The 26,884-nt window shown below is 45.0% G+C and overlaps 2 protein-coding genes and 1 long non-coding RNA gene across 5 annotated transcripts; 1 reads left to right on the forward strand and 2 right to left on the reverse strand.

Moving 5' to 3' along the window:
* LOC143697011 (uncharacterized) lies at positions 1 to 26,517 on the forward strand. The gene is made up of 4 exons (XM_077193979.1): positions 1 to 256; positions 24,993 to 25,155; positions 25,465 to 25,644; positions 25,736 to 26,517. The coding sequence occupies exons 2-4, from the start codon at positions 25,065 to 25,067 to the stop codon at positions 25,939 to 25,941; spliced, it is 477 nt and encodes a 158-aa protein (XP_077050094.1). The 5' UTR covers positions 1 to 256; positions 24,993 to 25,064; the 3' UTR covers positions 25,942 to 26,517.
* Positions 2,845 to 5,102, reverse strand: LOC143697148 (uncharacterized). The gene is made up of 4 exons (XM_077194064.1): positions 3,836 to 5,102; positions 3,636 to 3,758; positions 3,429 to 3,488; positions 2,845 to 3,277 (listed from the first exon to the last, which is right to left on the reverse strand). The coding sequence occupies exons 1-4, from the start codon at positions 4,041 to 4,043 to the stop codon at positions 3,063 to 3,065; spliced, it is 606 nt and encodes a 201-aa protein (XP_077050179.1). The 5' UTR covers positions 4,044 to 5,102; the 3' UTR covers positions 2,845 to 3,062.
* On the reverse strand, positions 5,259 to 24,780 carry LOC143697030 (uncharacterized). 3 transcript variants are annotated; one of them, XR_013186145.1, is made up of 3 exons: positions 24,763 to 24,780; positions 23,953 to 24,009; positions 5,259 to 5,316 (listed from the first exon to the last, which is right to left on the reverse strand). It is a non-coding gene; the product is annotated as an uncharacterized LOC143697030 (long non-coding RNA). The 3 variants fall into 3 exon arrangements; XR_013186144.1 differs by lacking the exon at positions 24,763 to 24,780 and adding an exon at positions 24,358 to 24,416; XR_013186143.1 differs by lacking the exons at positions 5,259 to 5,316; positions 24,763 to 24,780 and adding exons at positions 14,211 to 14,265; positions 24,358 to 24,416.
* Positions 26,518 to 26,884: the final 367 nt, after the last annotated feature.

The following is a 26,884-nucleotide window of genomic DNA, read 5'->3' on the forward strand; positions in this document are numbered from 1 at the left end:
AGACTTGGATAGTTAGACTACATCAATGCAACAGCGACTTCTCAATAAAGAATCCTGCTTAAGATACTGCCCGAGTCTCCTGGTCTGTGCTTCTGAGTTGCCTACACTTTAGAAGAAAAAGTTTACAACAGTTATGGTGCCCTGTGACCCGGATAGAGCTACTCACCTGAATTCAGATTGAAACTTCAACCTCAACAAAGAATTAACTTTTCTGACTGAGTTCCAGAGGGATTCTTTCTGTACAACCAACGATTTGGTGAGTTTCACTCTAACCAAAAGAACCTTTAAGACCAGTACAAAAAATGTCCCTCTGCGCAGCCAGAGAAAGGTTAACAGACAGCTGTAGAGTTTGGTGAAATAAGTTTATCGTCTAAAGTTTTACATTTAATCATTTAGCTGACGCTTTTATCCAAAGCGACTTACAATTGCTATATATTTCAGAGGTCGCAGGCCTCTGGAGCAACTAGGGGTTAAGTGTCTTGATCAGGGACACATTGGTGTCTCACAGTGGATTCAAACCCGGGTCTCTCACACCAAAGGCATGTGCCTTACCCACTGCGCCATCACCAACCGTTTTCTGTTAAGAGATGAAAATTATCCTCTGCCTAGGCAGCGAAGAATTAGCATTACATGTTAATATTTGTATATCCTCTGTGTAGTCAGAGAAGATTCATCCTCTGTTTAACCAGGGAAGGTTAACAACTGCTACAGTGTGTTAACAGTGTTAACCCTCTGTTCTTGTAGGCAGGGAAGTTAACCCTCTGGGGTCGGCGGTCGTGCCGGCGATACCGGCTAACTTTTTTTCTTATCGCAAAAGAGACTCAAAATACTCTGTTGATTTTGATCTTACATACAAGTGTTATACATCATGCTACAAGGGGGGTAGCATCATGCTTTGGGGTGTTTTTCTGCACATGGGACAGGGCGACTGCACTGTATTAAGGAGAGGATGACCGGGGCCATGTATTGCGAGATTTTGGGGAACAACCTCCTTCCCTCAGTTAGAGCATTGAAGATGGGTCGAGGCTGGGTCTTCCAACATGACAATGACCCGAAGCACACAGCCAGGATAACCAAGGAGTGGCTCTGTAAGAAGCATATCAAGGTTCTGGCGTGGCCTAGCCAGTCTCCAGACCTAAACCCAATAGAGAATCTTTGGAGGGAGCTCAAACTTTGTGTTTCTCAGCAACAGACCATAAACCTGACTGATCTAGAGAAGATCTGTGTGGAGGAGTGGGCCAAAATCCCTCCTGCAGTGTGTGCAAACCTGGTGAAAAACGTCAGTCAGCTGCAGCATACAGTGGAATAGCGGACACTTCAGAGAAGGTGCTAGATGATGATGGTCCCCTATTTCGCCAAAACCTCTAGAAAACAACTAGACCCACTGCCGAGCCAACTATCACAAAAGGATAAAGAAAAGAAAAAAAATACACAACGCAGAGACCCACATACGGAACCTTCAGTCATCCATCAACATGATCAAGATTGTCGTCCTACTGACCATCATGGACATCGCACAAAGTATGGACTCCAGAAACAACATATTCTTAGAGCTGATGAATATGTCAAGATATGCCTTGTTTGCGGGAAAGAACGTTTGCATGCCACACGCACCTTCAGTAGGATAAAGGAAATAGCAATTCTGCTGTTGTTTCTTCTACTGGTGTATTATCTATGCATCCACAGTATCAAGTGTTTCATCCAACAAATGAATCACGCCTCTCACGAGAAAATCACAGTTCCTACCAGAAAAGACTATTAGCCGTAAGAACTTCACAGACCCTAATTGCATGTTTGTTTCTGTGTCAGCATGCAATTACAGAAAAGCAACACAGAGCATGTGCTATCACAAGTTGCAAGAATGAATTTAAGTGTTTTAAATTTGTATTTTGTGAGAGTAGTTAGAACTCTCGAAGGGGCCAATCTTGTATTACAAATTTATTAAAATGTTTAATTTAGGTTCCAATACAATAATATTTTAACTGAGAAAGTTCTGCACACTGTTTTCCATTTTGAGGCATAGATGGTGAGATTCAAAGAAGATTAAGTCAAGCAATTCGGGTGTCTGACATTAGCTTTTGTCTTTATGCACTTCCTGGCCATTAAACTCAAGATACAGCTGTGCCTTTGTCCCTATAATAATGTGAAGGTATGAGTGATACAATCAGGCTGATTGGATTACCATCTATACATGACACTGTTATGCCGATGAGATCAAGTAATCTCTGTAAACGAGCCGACTCATTTTACACGCCCCCTCTATGTAATCCCTCCCTCTTTGGAATGTATATTAACTACTATTTATACCATTTGAGTTAGACTTGGATAGTTAGACTACAGCAATGCAACAGCGACTTCTCAATAAAGAATCCTGCTTAAGATACTGCCCGAGTCTCCTGGTCTGTGCTTCTGAGTTGCCTACACTTTAGAAGAAAAAGTTTACAACAGAACTCTTTCACTTTTAAAATTTATAAAAACAAAATACAGTATATTAAAAGAACACATAATGCATATGTATTGTCTTTGTTGTTTAGTCAGTACAACCCCTACTCGAGTGTTTAAAAAGACAAACGAGGTTGTTATTACCCGATTTGGAGCCTAACTTGATTTGGCATGATTTTTCAGACTGCTCATGTACAGATACTTGGAGCAAGGACTGTCTGACTTACGATTTAAAAATGCTAACTTTAATGAGTTAAACTTTGACTTATGTTACTCTTTTTAAGAATAAACACAGTGAAATAGTCCAACTGCAATAATGCATTAACAAAAAAACGACATTTTATAGAGTTAAATCAGTTTAATTGAATTATAATGATACAGATTAAAAAAACACAATAAAAGAACACCAACATATTTGATAATAATAATGGGGGTTAGAAGGTAAAAAATGGCGGCTGATCAAGAATCAATCAATAACTCAAAAACAGAGCGCGCACAAACGCTGTGTGGGCTAACTTCACACAGGTGGTCACATGGGCTCACATGCTTCAGGCTGCGTCACCTCTCTCTCTCTCTCTCTGAATCCACTTTAATGCTTTTAAAAGACAAGTAAGGTTAATCTAACGACGCTTGAAAGAAAGTCCCCTGTTTCGGACAAAATCTTGAATATTTTGGCATGTTCTATTTTTTAAAGCTGGTTCGCTGCTTTTGCACATCTCACATTCCCTTGTTGATGCTAAAAAACCTTTTATGATGTGAGAATTAAAGTGTCTCATCACAGCAGTGGTTTCAGCTTTCGTCCATGGATTTCTGGCATATGCTCCTCTGCGAGTACCTAAAAACAAATAAAAAAGCATATTAGTAAGGCATGCACAATTTTTAAAGGCGGGGCACTGCACTACTGGTGCCAAGGAAAATTAAGTAACAAAGGCAAAAAGTTACTACATTTAAAACCTGGAAAATAGACTGAAGGAACTTGACCATACCATTGAGTCTAGAGAGATGTCTGTCAGAAGATAGTCTCTCACATGTGTCCATATTGTCATCTGAAAAATATGAAGATCAGACTGTCTGTGTGTCTTCATGTCAGCTACTGTGCCTTTCTGTCAATTAATATGATGCATGCATTCCCACTTTTGTGTTTGGTTATAGGTGCTGGATTTTTTCTTCACATTTAAACTAAATAGAATTACCTTCATTAGAAGCATCATTATCCAGTGCTCTGCCTGCAGCTGGGTGTTCTTCCTTTTCACTTTCTTCCTCCTTGTCATCCTCCTCGTCGTCCTCCTCGTCGTCCTCCTCTTCGTCTTCATCATCTGTGAAATATGGACAAATGATGTTACACAACTGTAACATGCTATATTTAAAAATAAACATATTAGAATATGAATACCTCCAATTTCATCAAGCGATTTCCCTTGTAGCTCATGCAACTTTCCCCTTTCTATTGCAAGAAGCAACTTTGAAATCTTTGCAATTTGAATGGTGGGCTCAGACAGCCGGTAGAATTGTCTATGCACTGACATGTTATGCCCTAAGAAATCAGCGAGTTGATCGAGTTCATTGTTCCTTAAGTTAAGGATTTGTGAAGTGGTAGCCATTTCCTTGAGCAACTGAGTAGATCATAAATAATCAGGCTTCTTTGCCCCACATTCATCTGCAAATCTTTTGAGAGTTTGATGTCCTCTGTAATACGACAGACATTTTGGCACTGCAAACAAGTACTCATTTCCGTCTGGCACACCGCATTTCGTTCTCTTCTCAACGATCAGATTGAGTGCATTCACCATTTCAGGAGTTAGCAACACGGCAACCTTTCTCCCCCTTTTCCCCTTCAGTTCAACCCGTTCAAAATACCGGCACAGCTTCTGCTCATATTCTGAAAGCCCAATTTCTTCATGGGGGTTTGAGCAATCTCGTTCTACAAAATTTCTCAATTTCATCTTTGAGACTTCCCCAACACGTCTTCTGTTGAATAAGACTATTTTAGTTAGTGTTATTCTTGCAAGATTGGAATAGTTCTGCGCTATTGCATGTTCCTTCAATGATGTGGTTGCTGACTCTGCATTTTGATCAAGATGATTGTGGAGTTTTGTGATGTCCTCGTTGAGTAATTTGGTTGGTTTGTTGTATTTTAGTTCACTGATGTTGCTTAAAGCACTGTGCGATATGAACTCTGACCACTTTGCCTGGTAGAGAGTCTGGAATGCCTTAGAGGTTTTGACCAGTTCCTCGTCTCCAGCCATGAGAGCATGGCAATGAATGATGTCACTAACTTTTACCAAAGGAATGTCCAATTTTGTATGCAAGGCTTGATGTTTTGTAGGCATTCTGATTCATATCAAATCCAGCAGTCTCTTTTACTGCCCTTATAACATGCATGAAATGTTGAGGTTTTATGGCATCCTCTAAGGTTTGGATTGGAGAGATTTTGCGGAGGGCCAAAAGGAATCTTCCGAGCTGACGGACCTTCTGGCGGATATAGTCATGGTTTGCAAGATCATGTCCATGTTTGCTGTAAAAGGATTCAGCATATCTTAAAAGAGAAAAGTCATTGCGAACTACACTTGCAATTCCATCATCATGCATGCGACTTAACAGCTTTAGCAACCCATCACCAATCAAGCCTGAACATGCTGACTTGACTACTGAGGCTATGCCAAGCAACTGAAGTGCTGATCCGTGGGAAAAAGAGGAAAAAGGGCGTGGAGTAGAATAAGGTGTATGTACAATAGCTTCCTCTAAGCCCTAAGTCTTCATATACCGAATGATGACCCTCTAAACCATGATTACGTTCACATAAACACATGAACATACCTTTGGATGAGGAGGACGACATTCTTCTTGTTCTCCAACAGCATCTGGAGTCAACATCTGAGACAGAGAACAAAAGTAAAGGTTACTTCATCTATCCATCTCCTGAATCCACTGTCTTTTACTGCAGAGAAACAGGGCCTCTCTATTGGACATTTTGCACAAATCAATTGACTGTACATCATATGTTAGCAAACATTTTCCCTCGTTCTCCACTTAGTAAACAGACTTTGCACTCTAGCAGAAGCGTCAACACAACTGAAGTGCTGATCCGTGGGAAAAAGAGGAAAAAGGGCGCGGAGTAGAATAAGGTGTATATACAATAGCTTCCTCAAAGCCCTAAGTCTTCATATACCGAATGATGACCCTCTAAACCATGATTACGTTCACATAAACACATGAACATACCTTTGGATGAGGAGGACGACATTCTTCATGTTCTCCAACAGCATCTGGAGTCAACATCTGAGACAGAGAACAAAAGTAAAGGTTACTTCATCTATCCATATCCTGAATCCACTGTATTTTACTGCAGAGGAACAGGGCCTCTCTATTGGACATTTTAGCACGGCTATTTCCCAATCAGCAGCGAGCAGGTCTGAACCTGGACTAAACAGGGTTCAGTGTGTTGAAAAGAGCAAAGAGGGGGAAACACATCACGGCATTGGTACATTGTGAACATGATATAGGCTATGTGCATTCTGCTGTTTAGGAGACAAAATTTATTTTTAGAGTAATATACAAAAAAAATTATATATATATATATATAAACAACATGCAACAGTACAGTACAGTAGATTAGAGGTCTCTCTTGCAAATTATACTATGAGTCTCAAGGGACAAAAGAGAAACCACATATAAATAAAGGATAAATCAAATCAAAAAAAGCCTTGAGTAAAAATGTAGTTCTGGTTAAAACATGCATGCAATGAATCTCATCTTGTGTACTGTAGTTCATAATTGATGTCTTATATCAGTTCCCTTTCGAGGGAACTCAACACTGCGTCGAGAATCGACTCTTTGGGGACGCTCCCTTAGCGTGCGCCTCTGAAGTATGAATGAAACTATTCCAATCCTGATTGGTGTTGCGTCATGACGTAACATGTGACGGCATAACCGGATGCATAAAAGCGACGCCGGCACACACACACACTAGCTTTTCGCTCTTCAGCAAGCGCTCTATGTTACGACTGTCTGTCTTATTTGGTGTTGTTTGTCTATCCCTATATATATTATGGCCAGCCAGCAGTTCAGAATGTGTGTGCACCACTGTCCTCGTTTTATTACGGATGGGGACACGCATGTTTTGTGTGTGAACTGTTTGGGAGCGCAGCACGCCCAGGCAGCTCTCGAGGGAGCTGCCTGCGTACACTGTGAAGCACTACCCATGAGGGTGCTGCGCTCCCGGCTGGCGTGCTTTGATAAGCTCGGTCAGGCTCGCGTTCCCCGCGGTTCTGGTCCCGCGTCTGTTGAGGCGGCGCGGCGACTCAGATCGTGGGGTTCGCAGCGGGATCTTGCAGATGAGAATGAGACTGCTGCGGCACTTTCTCATTCTTCATCTGAAGATCCCGAAGCCCCTGTGAGTGGTGCAGAAGCCCGCGCTGCGGCTTCTTCTGCCCACGACCAGGTCCCGGTGCTTGAGCTCTCTGCTTCCGAGGAGGCAGAGGCAGAGGGGCCAACTCCTGAAGATGTTTCAGAGTTGCGCAAAGCCACAGATTTGTCTCTCCGGGCCACTAAAGAGACGGCCCGCGCTATTGGCCGCTCTATGGCAGCTATGGTGGCCACGGAGATGCATCTGTGGCTCAATTTATCTGGTCTAAAGGAGAAAGATAAATCTGTTCTGCTGGATGCGCCGCTTTCGCCTTCTGGCCTGTTCGGCGACGCCGTTACATCGGTCGTCGACAGGTTTCAGGAGGCGAAGAAGCAATCTGCGGCGTTCCAGCAGTTCCTCCCCCGAAAATCGAAGTCCAAATCGAGTAGGGTGGGGCAAGAACATCAGCCCCAGCCATCAACCAGCTCCTCACACCGGGCAGAGCAAAGGGAGAGCGTTTCCTCTAGAGCCCATTCTCCGGGAGCTTGGCAACGGAGGAAACGCTCCCAGCAGAAGCCCCCCAGCCAGAAGGGCGATTTAAGGGATCTCCTTCAGTCTAGGAGGGCTTCAGGAAAGAGGTCCTAGCCAGAGGGGTGGGACCTCTGAGGGCTGTCCCCTCCGTTGTAGAACAACCGAGGTTGTTCTCACAGCGGAGCCCTCTAGGAAACGATGTGAGTTGCCCGCCGTCGGTGACGCTTCGGGCCGCATCATATTCCAGCGAACGCACTGTGGGTCGTTTTTCTCGAAAAATAAAAAACGAGCATCAGTTATGGTCACGAAAACCGTATCGACTACACCCTGCCGGTCTTCCGCTTCAGGGGGTCGAGAAGGGTGCTCGAAAAACACCAGAGGCCAGTCTCGAGAGGCTGGTTCCCTTAGTAGATTTTGTAGAGGCATGGTATCATCTTCCCAACATATCTGCATGGGTCCTGCATATAATAAAGTCAGGGTACAGACTGCAGTTCGGGCACCGCCCTCCCAAATTTTCTGGGGAGGTGCAGACTACAGTGGTTCCAGAGCAGGCTCAGGTGATGGAACAAGAAGTGCAATCTCTGCTGCTAAAGGAGGCCATAGAACGTGTTCCTCATTCAGACAGGGAGTCCGGATTTTACAGCCCGTACTTTATAGTTCCAAAGAAGGATGGGGGGTTGAGGCCAATTGTAGATCTCAGGGTTTTGAACCTGTCTCTGATGAAGCTCAGCGAGGAAGGCTTCGTCGAAAAGGTCCTGATGCATTGCGCAGGCCTCTGAGGGTGGTCCCCTCCGTGATCGAGCAACAATAGCTCGCTCCTTCAAGGAGCCCTCAGGAAATCGATGTGTGCTTCCCGCCGCTACGTGCGCCTCGGGACGCATCGGTTTCCAGCGAATGCAAGGTGCAGTGTCCGCCCGTAAAAATGGCGGCTCCGCGAATTGTGTTCCCTCTCACGAGGTCTGCAGTAAAATGAAATCGGTTAGTTCCTGCCAATCAAATGCTTCAGGTCACCGATATCTCTACTATAACATCAGAGGTCAGCCCCGAGAGGCTGATCCCCCTGTCAGAATATTTAGACACCTGGAAGGGTCTTCAAAATATATCTCAGTGGGTCCTGCTCACAGTGGAAAGGGGGTACAGAATTCAGTTCGAATACCGTCAACCCAGATTCAGCGGAGTGGTTCACACGCTGGTCAAACCAGAGCAGGGTCTGGTTATGGAACAGGAAGTTCAGTCCCTCTTGGCAAAGGAGGCCATAGAACGTGTTCCTCCTCAAGATTGGGAAGCCGGGTTCTACAGTCGGTACTTCATAGTTCCCAAGAAGGATGGGGGGTTGCGTCCTATCATAGATCTCAGGGTATTAAATCGGTCTCTGAGGAGATACAGGTTCAAAATGTTGACTATACCTCTAATTGTGAGTCAAATCAGATCCGAGGACTGGTTTGTCACCATAGATCTAAAGGATGCTTACTTCCATATCTCCATCCTTCCTCAGCACAGGAAGTTCCTAAGATTCGCTTTCGGGGAAGTAGCGTATCAATACAGGGTTCTTCCGTTCGGCTTAGCACTGTCTCCTCGCACCTTCACGAAGTGCATGGATGCTGCTCTTGCTCCTTTGAGACTTCAAGGTATTCGCATCCTCAACTATATCGACGACTGGCTAATATAGCCACAGTCGCTGGAGTTGGCGGTTCAACATCGAGATGTTGTTCTGCATCAGCTAAGGTGCTTGGGGTTAAGGCTCAATGTCAAGAAAAGTTCATTGATTCCTCTGCAGAGAACAACTTTTCTAGGGGTGGTTTGGGACTCAGTTACGATGTGGGCACAGCTGTCTCCCGCTCGTATAAATTCTATCCTGACCACAGTAACGAGCCTCAAAATAGGCCAGGCTATCACTGTCAAACATTTCCAGAGGGTGTTGGGTCTTCTTGCATCAGCGTCCAACGTAATTCCTTTTGGCCTGCTGTATATGAGGGCCCTGCAGTGGTGGCTCAGGACCAGAGGGTTTTCCCCGAGGGGGAACCCTTTTCGCACGAGCAAAGTAACGTGCAGATGCCTTCATTCCTTGGTCATGTGGAAGAAACAGTGGTTCCTGTCCCAAGGTCCTGTGTTGGAAGCACCGTGTCAGAGAAAATTTTTAACCACGGATGCCTCCCTCACGGGCTGGGGTGCGGTAATGGAAGGCCGCTACACCAGAGGTCTTTGGAGGGACCATCATCTTTCTTGGCACATCAATTGCCTGGAGATGATGGCAGTATTTCTGGCTCTCAGACATTTCCTCCCGGACCTCAGGGGCCATCATGTTCTAGTACGAACGGACAACATGTCGGTAGTCTCATATTTGAATCGCCAGGGGGGCTTGAGGTTGCGCCCTCTGTGCAGACTGGCGCATCAAGTTCTCCTCTGGTCCCAGGGGAAGCTTCTGTCGATCAGGGCAATGTTTATCCCCGGGGACAGCAATTTGGGGGCAGACATCCTGTCGAGGCAGGGGCTGAGGCCCGGGGAGTGGAGACTCCACCCCGAGTCGGTGGAGCTAATATGGAAGGAGTTCGGTCATGCGGAGGTGGATCTATTTGCCTCCCGAGATAATTCTCATTGCCCGTTATGGTACTCCCTTACTCATCCAGCTCCTCTCGGATTGGATGCTATGGTGCAGACATGGCCGAGGCTACGTCTGTACGCCTTCCCCCCGATCGCTCTGCTCCCAGGGGTTCTAGAGAGGATCCGGCGGTACGGGATCAGCTAACTCTTAGTAGCCCCGTACTGGCCGGCCCGAGTATGGTTCTCGGACATCATGGTCCTCCTAGCAGGCCCTCCATGGCAAATTCCGATCAGGAGGGACCTCCATTCTCAAGCAGAGGGCACAATATTTCACCCTCATCCAGAGCTATGGAAACTATGGGTCTGGCCCCTGAGGGGGACCAGCTCATAAATGAAGGTCTCTCAACCGAGGTTGTTGAGACCATTCTAAACTCTAGAGCCCCCTCCACGAGGAAACTTTATTCTTTGAAGTGGAATGTATTCTCTCTATGGTGTAGAGATCATTCTTTGGACCCAGTTAACTGCCCAGTGGCTTCAGTGCTGGAGTTCCTCCAGGACCGCTTCTCTGACGGGGTCTCCCCGTCCACGCTTAAGGTATATGTGGCGGCCGTGGCTGCTTTCCACACGCCTTTAGGGGTGGGCACTCTGGGGAGACACCCACTTATTGTTCGTTTCCTTCGTGGAGCTAGGAGGATGAGGCCTGTCATCCAGTCCCGTATTCCCCCATGGGACTTGGCTGTGGTTCTCGAAGGGTTATCCCTGGCACCCTTCGAACCTCTGGAAGAGGTGTCTGAGAAATGTATGTCCTTTAAGGTAGCTTTCCTGCTTGCCATCACTTCCCTAAAAAGGATTGGGGACTTGCAGGCTCTATCTGTCGCTCCTTCTTGCCTTGAGTTCGCTCCTGGTAAGGTAAAGGCTATTCTCCACCCTAGACCGGGCTATGTCCCTAAGGTGCCCTCAAATGTGGCACGGTCTATAATTCTCCAGGCTTTTCATCCTCCACCCCATGTGTCGGTTGAGCAAGCTAACCTTCATTTACTGTGCCCGGTCCAAGCCCTGGAGGTCTATATGCATAGGACCTCAGGCTGGAGAAGATCGGACCAGCTGTTTGTGTGTTTTGGGGCGCCTAGGAAGGGTTCTCCTGCTTCCAAACTGACTATAAGTAGATGGATTGTAGAGGCTACACTCCACGAGAGGAATGGCCTCCTCTAGAGCCCTTCTTGGGGGCGTTTCCCTTCAAGAGGTCTGTGATGCCGCAGGCTGGGCCTCCCCTCACACTTTTATAAGACATTACAGTCTGGATCTGCCCTCTACACCGGGTTCACAGGTTCTCTCGTCTTGAGTGTTCCAGATTGCTTCACACCAGGGCGTACTCTCTTAGTGTGGCGCAGTGGGCATTTCGTTCCCCGTAGTGTCAATTCTCGACGCAACGGGAGTTCCCTCGGAAGGGAACGTCTCGGGTTACGTCTGTAACCCTCGTTCCCTGATTCTATTCAGGCTTCAGACGCGTCATGCTAAGGGCATTCCCCGTAGTGTCGATTCTCGATGCAGCGTTCGTTCCCTTCTCAGGGAACGAGGGTTACAGAGGTAACCCGAGACGTTATTTTGTCCTTTCCCATGATGATCGCGAGAGAGCATATAATCCAAAGGCCGATGCCGGTAAATGTTCCCATAACGTAGCAATGAAGATTAATCCACAGAAAAAAGAGTCTCAACAAACTCCGATGAATGAAATCCAGCCAGCTGTCTGGGAAAGTTCACTTGACGCGTCCTCAAATTGGTAACGCGCTCGACTTCTCACCCACTACAGACAATGTTCAGATCACATTCAGTTCGTTTTTTCCAGTCAGACCCTCCTTTTCATTTACTACCCAAAAGAAAACAGTTTACTATCACGAGTCGCATGACGCAATCTATACGGGTGCCATTTCCGGTCGCATCCACCTCTCTCCTCTCCTTTAGACCGCCCCTATACATATACCAATTTGGGTGCGCGGTGATCGAAGATTACAGATGTATCAGCTGACCAGTATCCTTATACAACACCCATTTTATACCATCACACACAGTGGAAATAAACATGATAAATACATATACATAAGTACATATACATATACCTCCAATATTATATGAAACCCACAGACCTGTATATAATCAATTAAATACTTAAACTCTTGGATTAATCTAAGTAATGATACCTTAACTAATGTGGCAGTGTCACACAAGGTTCGCAAAGTACTGCACATTGAATAGAAAATAGAATAACACATAAAATATGGAGGCCATTTTAATGTATGGAGGCAAGTATTTGCACAAAACACACAGCATGAGATTATTTTTTCTTTTTCGCCTGACCCAGAACCTCAAGGGCCCGTTTTCTCTGTTTAGCAGCATGTCTCAGCCTTGCCCTCTTCTTCTCTTCAGCTGCCTGTTTTTTGCGCTCCTAAACACTACTGGATCCTTTGCAGTGGATCACTCTCTCCTATCTCTCCGTGCGAAATATGGGTGGCCCTTTAAATAAAATATTTTGTCACCAGTGTTAATTCCCTTAACGAAAAAATTTACGTTGATGAGTTTTTTTCCCCTGACCAAAACAAGGCGATGAGAGACGACACCCACGTCATTAAACGATAACTGTGACTATCAACACGTGCAATATCGTTGACAAAAAAAAGACAAGACTGAAATGCGATTAAAAAAATAAAAATTTGACAAAAAACATGTATTTTTGTCGAATAAATGAGAAGACATTACAGACTGTTTTTACGAACGTTTATGCTTATGGTTGCCAGATTTCAATCATGTAAACCCCATTGAGAGCTTTTCTGTTAAAAGAGCACGTTTTATACCCGTTTTTTTTTTCAATTTGGCAACCATACACAGGGCTCCAGACTAACTTTTGTTGGTCGCACCAGCATATGATTTGGTCGCACCTTTTTTTTTTTTTTTGCTACAATGCATGCTGATGAATATTGGTTTTAATGGACCAAGGCTAGCAAAGGCTTTCTGGGTTGCAGCATAAATACCTGTAATAGATTAATTATCATTGCCAAATTTCAGGATTTTCATGGATTTTGGACGTTAATTTTAATCTGTAATTTTAAGCATTTTACATTTGAATTATATACAATCTATCTATTTACATTTGAATCATATTCTATCTATCTATCTATCTATCTATCTATCTATCTATCTATCTATCTATCTATCTATCTATCTATCTATCTATCTATCTGTCTATTATCATCTTTCTATCTTTTAAAAATCATTAAAAATTCAAATGTATGCATTACATTTTAAAAGATTAGAGTATTATAATAAACTGATACAGATTTTTCGTTATCAAAGTTTATAGTTGTAACAAAAAGCAGAAATGTCACACTCCTTACCTTCTGCATTTTATAATAATTTCCTTTTCCTCTGTCGAGCGATCATGAGAGTAATCGCTCGACAGAGGAAAATATAACCGCTGAAAAGACGTAGGAGGAAGGGGCTCTGTGTTTCGTGAGACCATTTTTATCATTTTTATATGCCTTAATTCGTGAATTCGTAATTGGCGCGTTTCACCATCAGTGTGCAATGTGCGTGACCTCTACGTTCGTCAATAAATAAACTGCACGTGTCTTGCGGAAGAACATTGTAGACGGAACTTCTCTCCGTTAATGTCTATGGCGAGTCACGCAGACACTGGGCTACTCCACAGCCGAGACGACCCCGGGATAAAATAGTCCGAATATAAACACTTATTATAGGCGTACCGTAGTGATTCAGAATAATTCAAAAACACGGTTTGGAAAATGGATTCATGATGTAGCCTACTCGTTCATTTTGAACATAAGTTACAGACTGCAGCAGCTGATACAACGGCGTTCTGTTGCTCAAGCGTCCACTCGCACAAATGCGACCACATAACATTTAAAATCGCACATTCTCAAAAAATGGTCGCATATGAGACCAATTTGGTTGCAGTGTGGAACCCTGATACACGAGCATGCTTTCTAGATGATCTGGATGAAGCGCGGATGATCTGAAAACACGGAAAAGTAAGCTGGAGACTTTCACCACCACCACCCAATATTTTCTGACTGGATCTTCACAAATCATGTAGGTGACCCATTTTGATTTAAAAACGGCAAATTTCCCTGAAAGGTGACGAGTTTTCATGCCTGTAAAAAATAAAAAGTCGTTAACAAAATTGGGTTCACCCAGGACTAAAACCATCAGCTGCAAACATTCAGCTTTTGAGCCCTTGGGTCGCTGGAGCCTATCACAGTTAGCAAAAACAAAAGCAGTATACATTTTTCCTTCTCTGTATGATAGTTCACAGAATCACAAGAAACTATTTTCTTACCATCATCATCTCTGCGTGGCCTCTTGCCAAGCAAATGGGATCGTGCCATTATTCCCTGCAGAAACATGATAAAAAAAAAATGTAATACAATCATAATCATTATCCATGTTAGACACCAAGGATACTAAACATAGAGCAGAGAACTACAAAACAAGCACGGTGGGTCTCTAGCATAGATATGCAATTGAAGAAGGTTTTGAGCTTATAAAGCAGAACTTGGCAAGGCAAGTTTATTTATATAGCACATTTCATACACAATGGTAATTCAAAGTGCTTTACATAGAAGGAATTAAAATAATCAAAACAAATAAGAATAATTAAAACAGTTTAGAATAAAAATAAAGTAATACCCCTATCTGAGATGGAAGAGATTGAGCCGGTTTACGGTGCCACTGGACCTCTAGCCCAGGGACGTACTCTGCTGGGGTGGTGCTACACCAGTAATGCCCAGCGGGGCCCCCACAGGGCGCACTTCACGTGCGCTGTCTGCTGCCGTTACCCTTAACGACGCTCTCAGCGACTTCTTATACTCAGTATAATTAACTTACTCCTTCACTCGCCTCATCGGAGTGAGGACTCTCCCGTTCTCCTTCAAAATCTCTTCCAGTCAGAGGAGTATTAAAGCAATTAAAGCAGTACAGTAAAAACAGTCGGACGAGCAGTGGCACAGTGCTCATTCAGTAAATGCAAAGCTAAACAGAAGTGTTTTGAGTCTGGATTTGAATGTGACTACTGTAGGAGCACATCTGATCTCCTCTGGAAGCTGCTTCCAGCTGTGGCTGGCATAGTAGCTAAAAGCACACTCCCCTTGCTTAGAGTGAACCCTTGGTATTTCTAGCCGATGTGATCCTAATGATCTGAGTGATCTGTTGGGTTTATATTCAGTGAGCATGTCTGCAATGTATTGAGGTCCTAGCCCATTGAATGATTTATATACCAGTAATAATACTTTAAAATCAATCCTAAATGTCCTGACCTGAGGACTGGTGTGATGTGTTCATATTTTCTGGTTCTGCTCAGAATCCTGGCGGCAGCGTTCTGTATGAGCTGCAACTGTTTTATGGTCTTTTTGGGAAGGCCAGTGAGGAGTCCATTACAATAATCCACCCTACTGTTGATGAAAGCATGCACAAGTTTCTCTAAGTCTTGACTGGAAACAAAGCATCTAATTCTTGAAATATATTTCTGATTATAGTATGCTGATTTAGTTATTGCTTTGACATGACTACTGAAACTAAGATCTGACTCTAGAGACACACCAAGATTCCAGACTTGATTTTTAGATGTTAGACTCTTAGCGTCAAGGTATGCATTCACCTTGAGAACTTCATCTTTGTTTCCAAACGCAATGACTTCAGTTTTGTCTTTGTTTAACTGAAGAAAGTTTTGGCACATCCAACTATTTACTTCATCAATGCATTGGCAAAGGGGCTGAAATCGTTAGGTGATAGTGCTAAGTAGAGCTGTGTGTCGTCTGCATAGCTGTGGTAAGCAATTTTGTTCTTTTTCATTATTTGGCTCATTGGGAGCATATACAGGTTGAATAGGAGTGGCGCAAGAATTGAGCCTTGGGGGACTCCGCATGTCATGGATGTCCACTCAGACTTATGGTCTCATATACTCACATAATAACCTCTCCCTCCTAAGTATGATCTGAACCATTTTAGGACTATCCCAGAAAGTCCCACCCAGTTTTCCAGCCTGTCAAGAAGTATGTTGTGATCGACAGTGTCAAATACAGCCCTGAGTTCGAGTAGTACCAGCACTGATAATTTGCCTTTATCAGTATTTAAGCGAATATCGTTTATTATCTTTATGAGCGCTGTCTCTGTGCTGTGGTGCGGTCGGAAACCAGATTGAAAATTGTCAAAGTATCCATTCAAGCTTATGAATTTGTTCAGCTGATTGAAGACAACTTTTTCAATGATCTTGCCTATGAAAGGAAGATTTGAGATCGGTCTATAGTTGTTTAATATGGTCTTATCCAGATTTCTCTTTTTCAGGAGGGGCTTGACAACTGCAGTTTTCAGGGAGTTTGGAAAACTCCCAGAGAGAAGTGAGGCATTTACCACTTCTAGAAGATCTACTTCTAAGCTGTGTAACACACTTTTGAAAAAAGATGTGGGAAGTGCGTCAAGAGAGCAGGTTGATTGTTTTAAGGTGCTGTACGGTTTCTTCCAAAATTGTGCCTTCAATTTCTTCAAAATCAGACATAGTAACTACTTTATCAGGTTGTGGTCTGATCTGTCTGACTTCAGAGCAACTCAAGGAAGAGCTGATCACCTTTCTGATATTATTGATTTTCTCAGAGAAGAAAGTAGCAAACTCACTGCACTTGCTGTCTGAGAGCATTTCACTGGGAATCTGGCTTGAGGGGTTTGTCAGTCTCTCTACAGTAGCAAAAAGAGTGCGTGTGTTGTTTATGTTGCTGTTTATAATATTCGAGAAGAAAGTCTGTCTAGTTCCCTTTCGAGGGAACTCAACACTGCGTCGAGAATCCACTCTTTGGGGACGCTCCCTTAGCGTGCGCCTCTGAAGTATGAATGAAACTATTCCAATCCTGATTGGTGTTGCGCCACAACGTAACATGTGACGGCATAACCGGATGCATAAAAGCGACGCCGGCACACACACACACTAGCTTTTCGCTCTTCAGAAAGGGCTCTATGTTACGACTGTCTGTCTTATTTGGTGTTGTTTGTGTATCCCTATATATATTATGGCCAGCAGTTCAGAATGTGTGTGCACCCCTGTCCTCGTTTTATTACGGATGGGGACACGCATGTTTTGTGTGTGAACTGTTTGGGAGCGCAGCACGCCCAGGCAGCTCTCGAGGGAGCTGCCTGCATACACTGTGAAGCACTACCCATGAGGGTGCTGCGCTCCCGGCTGGCTTGCTTTGATAAGCTCGGTCAGGCTCGCGTTCCCCGCGGTTCTGGTCCCGCGTCTGTTGAGGCGGCGCGGCGACTCAGATTGTGGGGTTCGCAGCGGGATCTTGCAGATTAGAATAAGAGTGCTGCGGCACTTTCTCATTCTTCATCTGAAGATCCCGAAGCCCCTGTGAGTGGTGCAGAAGCCCGCGCTGTGGCTTCTTCTGCCCACGACCAGGTCCCGGTGCTTGAGCTCTCTGCTTCCGAGGAGGCAGAGGTGATCAGCATCGAGGATGACCGTGAGTCCAGCGCGCCAGTTCACGGCCAAGCTTATGAGGAGCTGGTTGAGGTTGTGACTCGTGCCGTGGCCAGACTTAACATCAGCTGGCCACAAGATGAGCAGGGAACGCAAGTCGTAAGCAAGTTAGACGAGCGTTTCCTGCGGCACAGGTCACAGCCTCAGCGCCGGGGTTTGCCGTTTTTCCCCGATCTCCACAAAGAGATCTCGAGATCGTGGGATAAACCGCATTCGTCCCGTGTCTCCCGTCCATCTGTTGTCGATTATAGCAATGTTGTGGGGGCACGGGATATGGGCTATGGGAAGATGCCTAAAGTCGAAGAAGCTCTAGCCGGTTATCTATCTCCTGAGTCGGCATCTTCCCTTAAAACCCCTGCACTGTCTAGTAAGCCCTGCAGAGATACATCTGCTTTAATAGGCAGGGCTTACATGGCGTCAGGTCGGGCTGGTTCATGTCTGCACTCTATGGCTATCTTGCAGGCATACCAGGCCGATCTCCTGAAAGATTTGGACGAGGGGGAGGGGCCAACTCCTGAAGATATTTCAGAGTTGCGCAAAGCCACAGATTTGTCTCTCCGGGCTACTAAAGAGACGGCCCGCGCTATTGGCCGCTCTATGGCAGCTATGGTGGCCACGGAGAGGCATCTGTGGCTCAATTTATCTGGTCTAAAGGAGAAGGATAAATCTGTTCTGCTGGATGCGCCGCTTTCGCCTTCTGGCCTGTTCGGCGACGCCGTTACATCGGCGACGTCGACAGGTTTCAGGAGGCGAAAAAGCAATATGCGGCGTTCCAGCAGTTCCTCCCCCGAAAATCGAAGTCCAAATCGAGTAGGGTGGGGCAAGAACATCAGCCCCAGCCATCAACCAGCTCCTCACACCGGGCAGAGCAAAGGGAGAGCGTTTCCTCTGGAGCCCCTCCTCCGGGAGCTTGGCAACAGAGGAAACGCTCCCAGCAGAAGCCCCCCAGCCAGAAGGGCGATTTAAGGGATGTCCTTCAGGCTAGGAGGGCTTCAGGAAACAGGTCCTAGCCAGAGTGGTGGGACCTCTGAGGGCTGTCCCCTCCGTTGTAGAACAACCGAGGTTGTTCTCACAGCGGAGCCCTCTAGGAAACGATGTGAGTTGCCCGCCGTCGGCGACGCTTCGGGCCGCATCATATTCCAGCGAACGCACTGTGGGTCATTTTTCTCGAAAAATAAAAAACGAGCATCAGTTATGGTCACGAAAACCGTATCGACTACACCCTGCCGGTCTTCCGCTTCAGGGGGTCGAGAAGGGTGCTCGAAAAACACCAGAGGCCAGTCTCGAGAGGCTGGTTCCCTTAGTAGATTGTGTAGAGGCATGGTATCATCTTCCCAACATATCTGCATGGGTCCTGCATATAATAAAGTCAGGGTACAGACTGCAGTTCGGGCACCGCCCCCCCAAATTTTCTGGGGTGGTGCAGACTACAGTGGTTCCAGAGCAGGCTCAGGTGATGGAACAAGAAGTGCAATCTCTGCTGCTAAAGGAGGCCATAGAACGTGTTCCTCATTCAGACAGGGAGTCCGGATTTTACAGCCGGTACTTTATAGTTCCAAAGAAGGATGGGGGGTTGAGGCCAATTCTAGATCTCAGGGTTTTGAACCTGTCTCTGATGAAGCTCAGGTTCAAAATGCTCACTATTCCTGTCATCGTGAGTCAAATCAGATCCGAGGACTGGTTTGTCACGATAGATCTAAAAGACGCCTATTTTCACGTATCCATCCTTCCATGTCACAGGAGGTTCCTGAGGTTCGCTTTCGGGGGCGAAGCTTACCAATATCGGGTTCTTCCGTTCGGCCTAGCACTCTCTCCCCGCACATTCACCAAATGTATGGATGCAGCACTTGCTCCACTGAGACTTCAGGGCATCCGCATACTGAATTATATCGACGACTGGCTCATTCTGGCCCAGTCTCAAGAAATGGCAGTTTGGCATCGAGATGTCGTCCTTGGCCACATTCAAAAATTGGGGTTGAGACTCAACACAAAGAAGAGTGTGTTAGAACCGTCCCAGTCCACAACGTTTCTAGGCGTTGTGTGGAACTCGACTACGATGCAGGCACGCTTGTCTCCGGCGCGTATCGAGTCCATTCTGGCGATGGTGTCCAAGTTAAAGCTAGGCCAGGCCACTACTGTAAAGCAATTCCAAAGACTGCTGGGCCTCATGGCAGCGGCATCCAACATTATACCTTTGGGCCTTCTACACATGAGGCCCCTTCAGTGGTGGCTGAAAGCCAAGGGGTTTTCCCCCAAGGGGAATCCATTTCGTATGATCAGAGTAACGCTTAGATGCCTTCGTTCTCTAATAATATGGAAGAAACCTTGGTTCCTGTCCCAAGGGCCAGTGTTAGGAGCGTCATGTCGCCGGAAAACCGTTTCGACAGACGCCTCCCTCACTGGCTGGGGCGCGGTCATAGACGGCCGCTTTGCCAGGGGTCTGTGGCAGGACCATCATCATTCTTGGCACATAAATTGTCTAGAGATGTTGGCTGTGTTCAGGGCTCTGAGGAGCTTCCTTCCAGACATCAAGGGTTACCATGTCCTAGTACGATCGGACAATACATCAGTGGTAGCTTATCTAAACCGACAAGGGGGACTCAGATCGCGCCCTCTGTGCAGACTGGTGCATCAGGTTATTCTCTGGTCCCAAGGGAAAATTCTGTCTATCAGAGCTATGTATATTCCGGGGGTTCAGAATCAGGGAGCAGACATCCTGTCGAGGCAGGGGCTGAGGTCCGGGGAATGGAGACTTCATCCAGATGCGGTGAAGTTGATATGGGAGAGGTTTGGGCCCATGGAACTGGATTTATTCGTGTCTCGAGAGACGTCCCACTGACAACTTGATTCTCCCTCTCACATCCAGCCCCACTGGGGTTGGATGCCATGGTACAGGCCTGGCCGAGGCTTCGCCTGTACGCATTTCCCCCGATCGCTCTGCTTCCGGCAGTCCTGGAGAGGGTCCGTCAGGAGGGCATCAGTCTACTTCTGGTTGCCCCAATGTGGCCGACCCGAGTATGGTTTTCAAATATAATTTCGCTCCTGATAGCTCAGCCATGGCAGATTCCTCTGAATTAGGGATCTATTGTCTCAGGTGGAGGGCACAATCTTCCACCCTCAACCAGAGCTGTGGAAACTGTGGGCCTGGCCTCTGAGGGGGTTCAGTACCTAAACGCTGGTCTATCAGCCGGGGTGGTTGAAACCATACTGAGCTCTAGGGCTCTGTCTACTAGGAGATTATATGGCCTCAAGTGGAATGTTTTCGTTACTTGGTGTAGAGAACATAATTTAGACCCAGTTAACTGCCCGGTGGCTTCAGTTCTGGAGTTTCTTCAAGATCGTTTCTCTGCGGGTCTCTCCCCTTCCACGCTTAAGGTGTACGTGGCTGCCATTGTGGCTTTCCATGCGCCATTAAGTGATGGGCCTCTGGGGAGGCAGCAGCTGGTCATTCGTTTTCTCCGTGGTACTTGGAGGATGAGACCGACAACCAGGTCCAGGGTTCCTGCCTGGGACCTGGCAGTGGTTCTGGAAGGGTTATCCCTGGCCCCCTTCGAACCTCTTCAGTCGGCTTCGCCTAAAGATCTTACCTACAAATTGGTCTTTCTCTTAGCCATCACCTCTCTTAAGAGGGTGGGAGATCTCCAAGCCCTGGCAGTGACACCAGCTTGCTTGGAGTTTGCCCCTGGCAAGGTTAAGGCCTTTTTGCACCCGAGACCGGGCTATGTGCCTAAACTGCCTGCTAATACGGCTAGGTCTACGACCCTTCAGGCTTTCCATCCTCCACCTCATGTGTCGGCAGAAGAAGAGAAGCTTAATTTGCTCTGCCCCGTCAGAGCTTTGAGTATTTATCTCGAGAGGTCCTCTTCTTGGAGGAGGTCGGACCAACTGTTAGTGTGTTTCGGGTCACCTAGGAGAGGGCTCCCGGCATCCAAGCAAACCATTAGTAATTGGATTGTGCAGGCTATTGCCTTGGCTTATGAGGTGCGCAATTTGCCTTCACCTCTGGCCATAAGGGCTCATTCTACTAGAGGCATGGCGTCCTCTAGGGCCCTCCTCTCAGAGTTCCCCTCCAGGAGATCTGTGAGGCAGCCGGTTGGGCTACCCCACACACTTTTATTAGGTTCTATAGTCTGCACCTCCCCAGTACGCCTGGCGCACATGTGCTCTCGTCCTGCTGAGTGCCTGAATCAGTTTCACTCCTGGGCAGGCCTGTCTTCGGTGCGTGGCCTAGTGGGCATTCGTTCCCCAAAGAGTCGATTCTCGACGCAGTGTTGAGTTCCCTCAAAAGGGAACGTCTCGGGTTATGACTATAACCCTTGTTCCCTGAGAAGGGAACGAGACACTGCGTCGTCCTGCCACGCCCCTCGAGGCCTTAGAGCGTCTTGCTTCATCGCTAGGCTAGTGTGTGTGTGTGCCGGCGTCGCTTTTATGCATCCGGTTATGCCGTCACATGTTACGTCATGACGCAACACCAATCAGGATTGGAATAGTTTCATTCATACTTCAGAGGCGCACGCTAAGGGAGCGTCCCCAAAGAGTCGATTCTCGACGCAGTGTCTCGTTCCCTTCTCAGGGAACAAGGGTTATAGTCATAACCCGAGACGCTTTGCCTAGTTCCTTATTGAAAGCATGGATGCTGTCTTTGTAGATGTTATAATGGGCTATAGTTTTGTCTTCCGCCACATGCGCTCTGCTTTTCTGCATTGTCTTTTCATATTTTGCACTGCTGTTGAGTTTCTCCAAGGTGCTTTTTGTCTACCACTCTTCCTGACTTTCACAGGAGCAATATCATCAATTACACTTTTAACTTTTGAGCTAAATGAATCAAGGAGAAAATCAACAGAGTCAGCAGATATGCTTGGTGTTAAAGATATAGCCTTCATAAATGATACTCTAGTGTTCTCATTTAAGCATCTCTTCTTGACAGACACAGATCTAGCTTCAATGGCAGGAAAGATCAATATTTCAAAGAAAATACTGAAATGATCAGACAGTGCTACATCCTTAATAACAATCGATGAGATGTTTAAACCCTTACTGATAAGTAAATCTAGAGTGTGTCTACGATTGTGTGTGGGTCCATGTACATGCTGAGTCAGATTAAAAGTTTTTAAAAAAGTTTTGATTTCTTTTGCCATTTTGGTTTCAGCATTATCTATGTGAATGTTACAATCTCCAGCAATGGCAAAACAGTCAATTGAGTAACTAAGTAACTTTGCCCCTAGAGGGCATAAGTGCCACTGCAGGTGTTGTAGCATGTTGGGTTTTTTTTTTTTTAATCATTAATTGTCCGTGAGAGTAAATACTATGTTGACAGAAAAGAAAAGGAGAGAGGGATATTGTACATTGTGCCCAATTTCACAATGGACATTTTTTTTCACTCAAACTTGGCTGTAAATACTGCTAAAGTGGCGCTAGCCCACAGTTAGCTTTGCTTGTTAGCTTCTTCATGATTCCATTAGTGTGTATTGGTGATATGGGTTGGCGCAGGAAAAGTTGTACATGTGGTTTTCTGGCCAGAGACACCAGGGGAGATGAAAGACCCCCCAATCATTCCATTAACACTTGTATTACCCCCAGAGGGACTACGAAAAGGATTTATTAAGGTAAACAAGTAAGTCTCGTAACGATGTTAAGGTATTGCTTCAGTGCCGAATTCAAATGCTTTTTTTACTGGATCTCGCTGTGTAGTAACAGTGATGCTTGATCGGCTTGCGCTGCATTGGTCCAAACTGATAAACGGTCAATCAACCACATAATGAGTGGCGCAGTTTCATTACACTTACATTACATTTGCCATTTGATGTTGGGCAATGTTGTGGTCGCGCCAGCATCGAGCGCGCCTACATTTGAAATAACTAAATTTTGGTCGGCAGGAAAAATGGTCCAACATAACCGTTCGATTTGAAAATGCGTACCGTAAACCTCGTACCGAACGGTTCAATACGAATACGTGTATCATTACACCCCTAGTCGTAGAACTTGCTGCTCTTCGCCTCTTTATCCGATGACTCGTCTGGTCGATCATTAGCGTCCATTTTGCAAAACTTCTTTTCCACCTGCCCTGCGCACATCACCGCTTCTTTTAGACTTTTAAAGTTGTAAATAAGCCATTAACACTAGCTACAACATCCGAGTAGTTATTGCTTTGGTTTCCGAGAGAAGCACGTTAGAGCAAGGCTGCGTGTGAGATGCATTCAGGGATGCAAAAAGGAGAGTTTTTTTCACAAATGCGTGGAAAATCGGGACAAATATATAACAGTCGAGTTCTCCTTCGGGTGGCAATAGTGGTGACAGGTAGGTTGAAGGGGACCGGTGTGTTATTCAAGTCAGATTAAAGTGCCTCTGACTGTAATTTGCAGCCTGATAAATACATTTTGCCTGCAACACAGAAGCGTCAACACAACTGAAGTGCTGATCCGTGGGAAAAAGAGTAAAAAGGGCGCGGAGTAGAATAAGGTGTATGTACAATAGCTTCCTCAAAGCCCTAAGTCTTCATATACCGAATGATGACCCTCTAAACCATGATTACGTTCACATAAACATATGAACATACCTTTGGATGAGGAGGACGACATTCTTCTTGTTCTCCAACAGCATCTGGAGTCAACATCTGAGACAGAGAACAAAAGTAAAGGTTACTTCATCTATCCATCTCCTGAATCCACTGTCTTTTACTGCAGAGGAACAGGGCCTCTCTATTGGACATTTTGCACAAATCAATCGACTGTACATAATATTTTAGCAAACATTTTCCCTCGTTCTCCACTTAGTAAACAGACTTTGAACTCTAGCAGAAGCGTCAACACAACTGAAGTGCTGATCCGTGGGAAAAAGAGGAAAAAGGGCGCGGAGTAGAATAAGGTGTATGTACAATAGCTTCCTCAAAGCCCTAAGTCTTCAAATACCGAATGATGACCCTCTAAACCATGATTACGTTCACATAAACACATGAACATACCTTTGGATGAGGAGGACGACATTCTTCATGTTCTCCAACAGCATCTGGAGTCAACATCTGAGACAGAGAACAAAAGTAAAGGTTACTTCATCTTTACATCTCTTGAATCCACTGTCTTTTACTGCAGAGAAACAGGGCCTCTCTATTGGACATTTTGCACAAATCAATCGACTGTACATCATATTTTAGCAAACATTTTCCCTCGTTCTCCACTTAGTAAACAGACTTTGCACTCTAGCAGAAGCGTCAATACAACTGAAGTGCTGATCCGTGGGAAAAAGAGGAAAAAGGGCGCGGAGTAGAATAAGGTGTATGTTCAATAGCTTCCTCAAAGCCCTAAGTCTTCATATACCGAATGATGACCCTCTAAACCATGATTACGTTCACATAAACACATGAACATACCTTTGGATGAGGAGGACGTGCAGAGTTGTCCTGACCTACCAATTTTGTCCTCTATTTAAAAAAAACATATGATTGTTTAAAATAGATTCTGAAAAAAATGCAAACATGATCACACAAAATCTGTCACAATAATCATAACACATACATGCATATTGTGAAGTCGTATTTTGTATGGTGCTATTGTGTAGTCATCGTGTGAATGCACACTCATTTTGTGTTTCTCATTGTAGGTGGGAATAAGCGGAGGCATCAACTGAGAAGAAAGATTGCTGTTGAGAAGAAAGCCTTGGAAGTTGCCATCAATGACCACAATGCTACTGTGGGGGAAGTTGAAAAACTGCCTCCTCCCAATGAACTCCACTCCTGTGGACAACTACTCCTGGCCATGGGAATGTAAGTACTTCCTCTGAAATGCACTGAATACAAATTGTTTGATGCACACATCTTGATGTAAATATGGAATCTGATGTAAAAACATTTATCTGATGTGAAAAAAATTTAAGACATTGGGCAATATGCAAAAAAAAAAAAGAATGCAGTAATTTGTAAATGGATGTGATCGAATCCCTTCGCGAAGCGTTGGGGTTCTATCTCATCCTTTCAGGGTTTATTTCTCTATTGTAGTAGTACAGCATGCAAAATATCTTCTGTCCCAATATTTTTATAGGTTGTAAGATAACACTTTGATGTAATGTATTGCAGGTCATGGTGATATGGAGCGGAAAAAAAATGTTTTTGACAAGGTAATGCTGCTGGCTAGACTGAAAGAAGAAGTAGTTATTGTGGTTCGCGAAGTCAAGCAGCACATGGAATACATGAGGAGTGTTGCTGGACTGATTGTAGAGTTTACCTTTCAGCTCACTGAAGACACCAATGGGAAATGTAAGGACAATAAATAGTTAGACTTTTTCTTCAATTTGCTTCTCTGGAAACCACTGGCTCATTTCTTTATATTTTAATGTCACATTTTCAGGCAGTACAGAGGGCTTAATGGAGAAAGGACGCGAGGGACTACTCTGTGTGCTGAAGAGAAGATTGTGTGAAGTTGAAGCACAACTGGCTACACCACGCACAACATACAAAAGTATTCTTGGACTGCAAACATTGTCCTTAGATGACTTCTCTGAAGAGGAAGACTTAGAGAATACTTCCTCAACTGATGAGGAACTGGGAGAGTAGTTATTAGGGAGAAAATGTGTATGACTCTATGAAGATGTCAAAGCACAAGATGTCAAACATGACAAATTACCTTGTTTTTTTTGTTTTGTTTTTAGCATTACATTTTTGGTCGAAATGTATTGCGCATCCATTCCCTACATAGCTTCATTGTAGTTGTATATAGTTTGTATATGTACTGTAGTTAACTGTACATAGCGTATTGTATTGTTACTCTCTCCAACAGTGTGCTATTCCAGCTTGTTTCCACATGTTAGAATATTAATTCTCTCTCTATGTAATCGAACTCAATCCGCTAGTATGAACTGACACTCAAATCGTTTCTCGCGCTCTCCGCTCTTGACGTTCTCTTGTCTCCGCTGCTCTCAGCTGTTTGTCCGATCTCTCTCTCTCTCTCTCTCTCTCTCTCTCTCTCTCTCTCTCTCTCTCTCTCTCTCTCTCTCTCTCTCTCTCTCTCTCTCTCTCTCTTTTCTATCTGAAGATTTGTAGTTTTTATTTTGAACAGGGCATAGTCTCTTAGCTTTATAAAGCCTATTTTATTAATTTCACCCAGTAAAGTGAACTGTTGTTTCAACTATAGGCATGTCTCTTTTGTTTGATTCATGAATAGCTTTCATTTAAGTCAATTTCCTGTTTTATCCCATTGTGGGATAAATTGTAGGCATTGTAGGCAGGGGTCATCAACTACACTTATCTGAGGGCCTTAACTTTTCTCAGCAGACACTCTCAGGGCCATATGCTCTTGTAAAATTAAAATGAATATTGTATCCTATAAGTAATATATTATTATTTCATATATCAATTTGCCTTTAAAATGTATGTTATTTTTTAGCCTTTGTCAGTGTTAACTTACTCATATTACCTGTACGATAGCAAGCCACTAGGTCGAAAACGATATTTTAGGCTTCATATTCATGAGAATGTCAAATGCTAAGGCAGGCATAAC

This window comes from Siphateles boraxobius, unplaced genomic scaffold (assembly GCF_051911475.1).
Source record: "Siphateles boraxobius isolate OS27281-9 unplaced genomic scaffold, OSU_SipBor_1 31, whole genome shotgun sequence".
Taxonomy (NCBI): domain Eukaryota; kingdom Metazoa; phylum Chordata; class Actinopteri; order Cypriniformes; family Leuciscidae; genus Siphateles; species Siphateles boraxobius.

Bases quoted from the DNA above. Each gene is read 5' to 3' on its own strand.
- LOC143697148 (XM_077194064.1), bottom strand. From the start codon at position 4,043: ATGGCTACCACTTCACAAATCCTTAACTTAAGGAACAATGAACTCGAT. The intron at 3,759-3,835 runs GTATTCATATTC...CATATTTCACAG, and splicing joins ATCGCTTGATGAAATTGGAG to ATGATGAAGACGAAGAGGAG. The intron at 3,489-3,635 runs GTAATTCTATTT...CATATTTTTCAG, and splicing joins TAATGATGCTTCTAATGAAG to ATGACAATATGGACACATGT.
- LOC143697011 (XM_077193979.1), top strand. From the start codon at position 25,065: ATGACCACAATGCTACTGTGGGGGAAGTTGAAAAACTGCCTCCTCCCA. The intron at 25,156-25,464 runs GTAAGTACTTCC...AATGTATTGCAG, and splicing joins CTACTCCTGGCCATGGGAAT to GTCATGGTGATATGGAGCGG. The intron at 25,645-25,735 runs GTAAGGACAATA...TCACATTTTCAG, and splicing joins TGAAGACACCAATGGGAAAT to GCAGTACAGAGGGCTTAATG.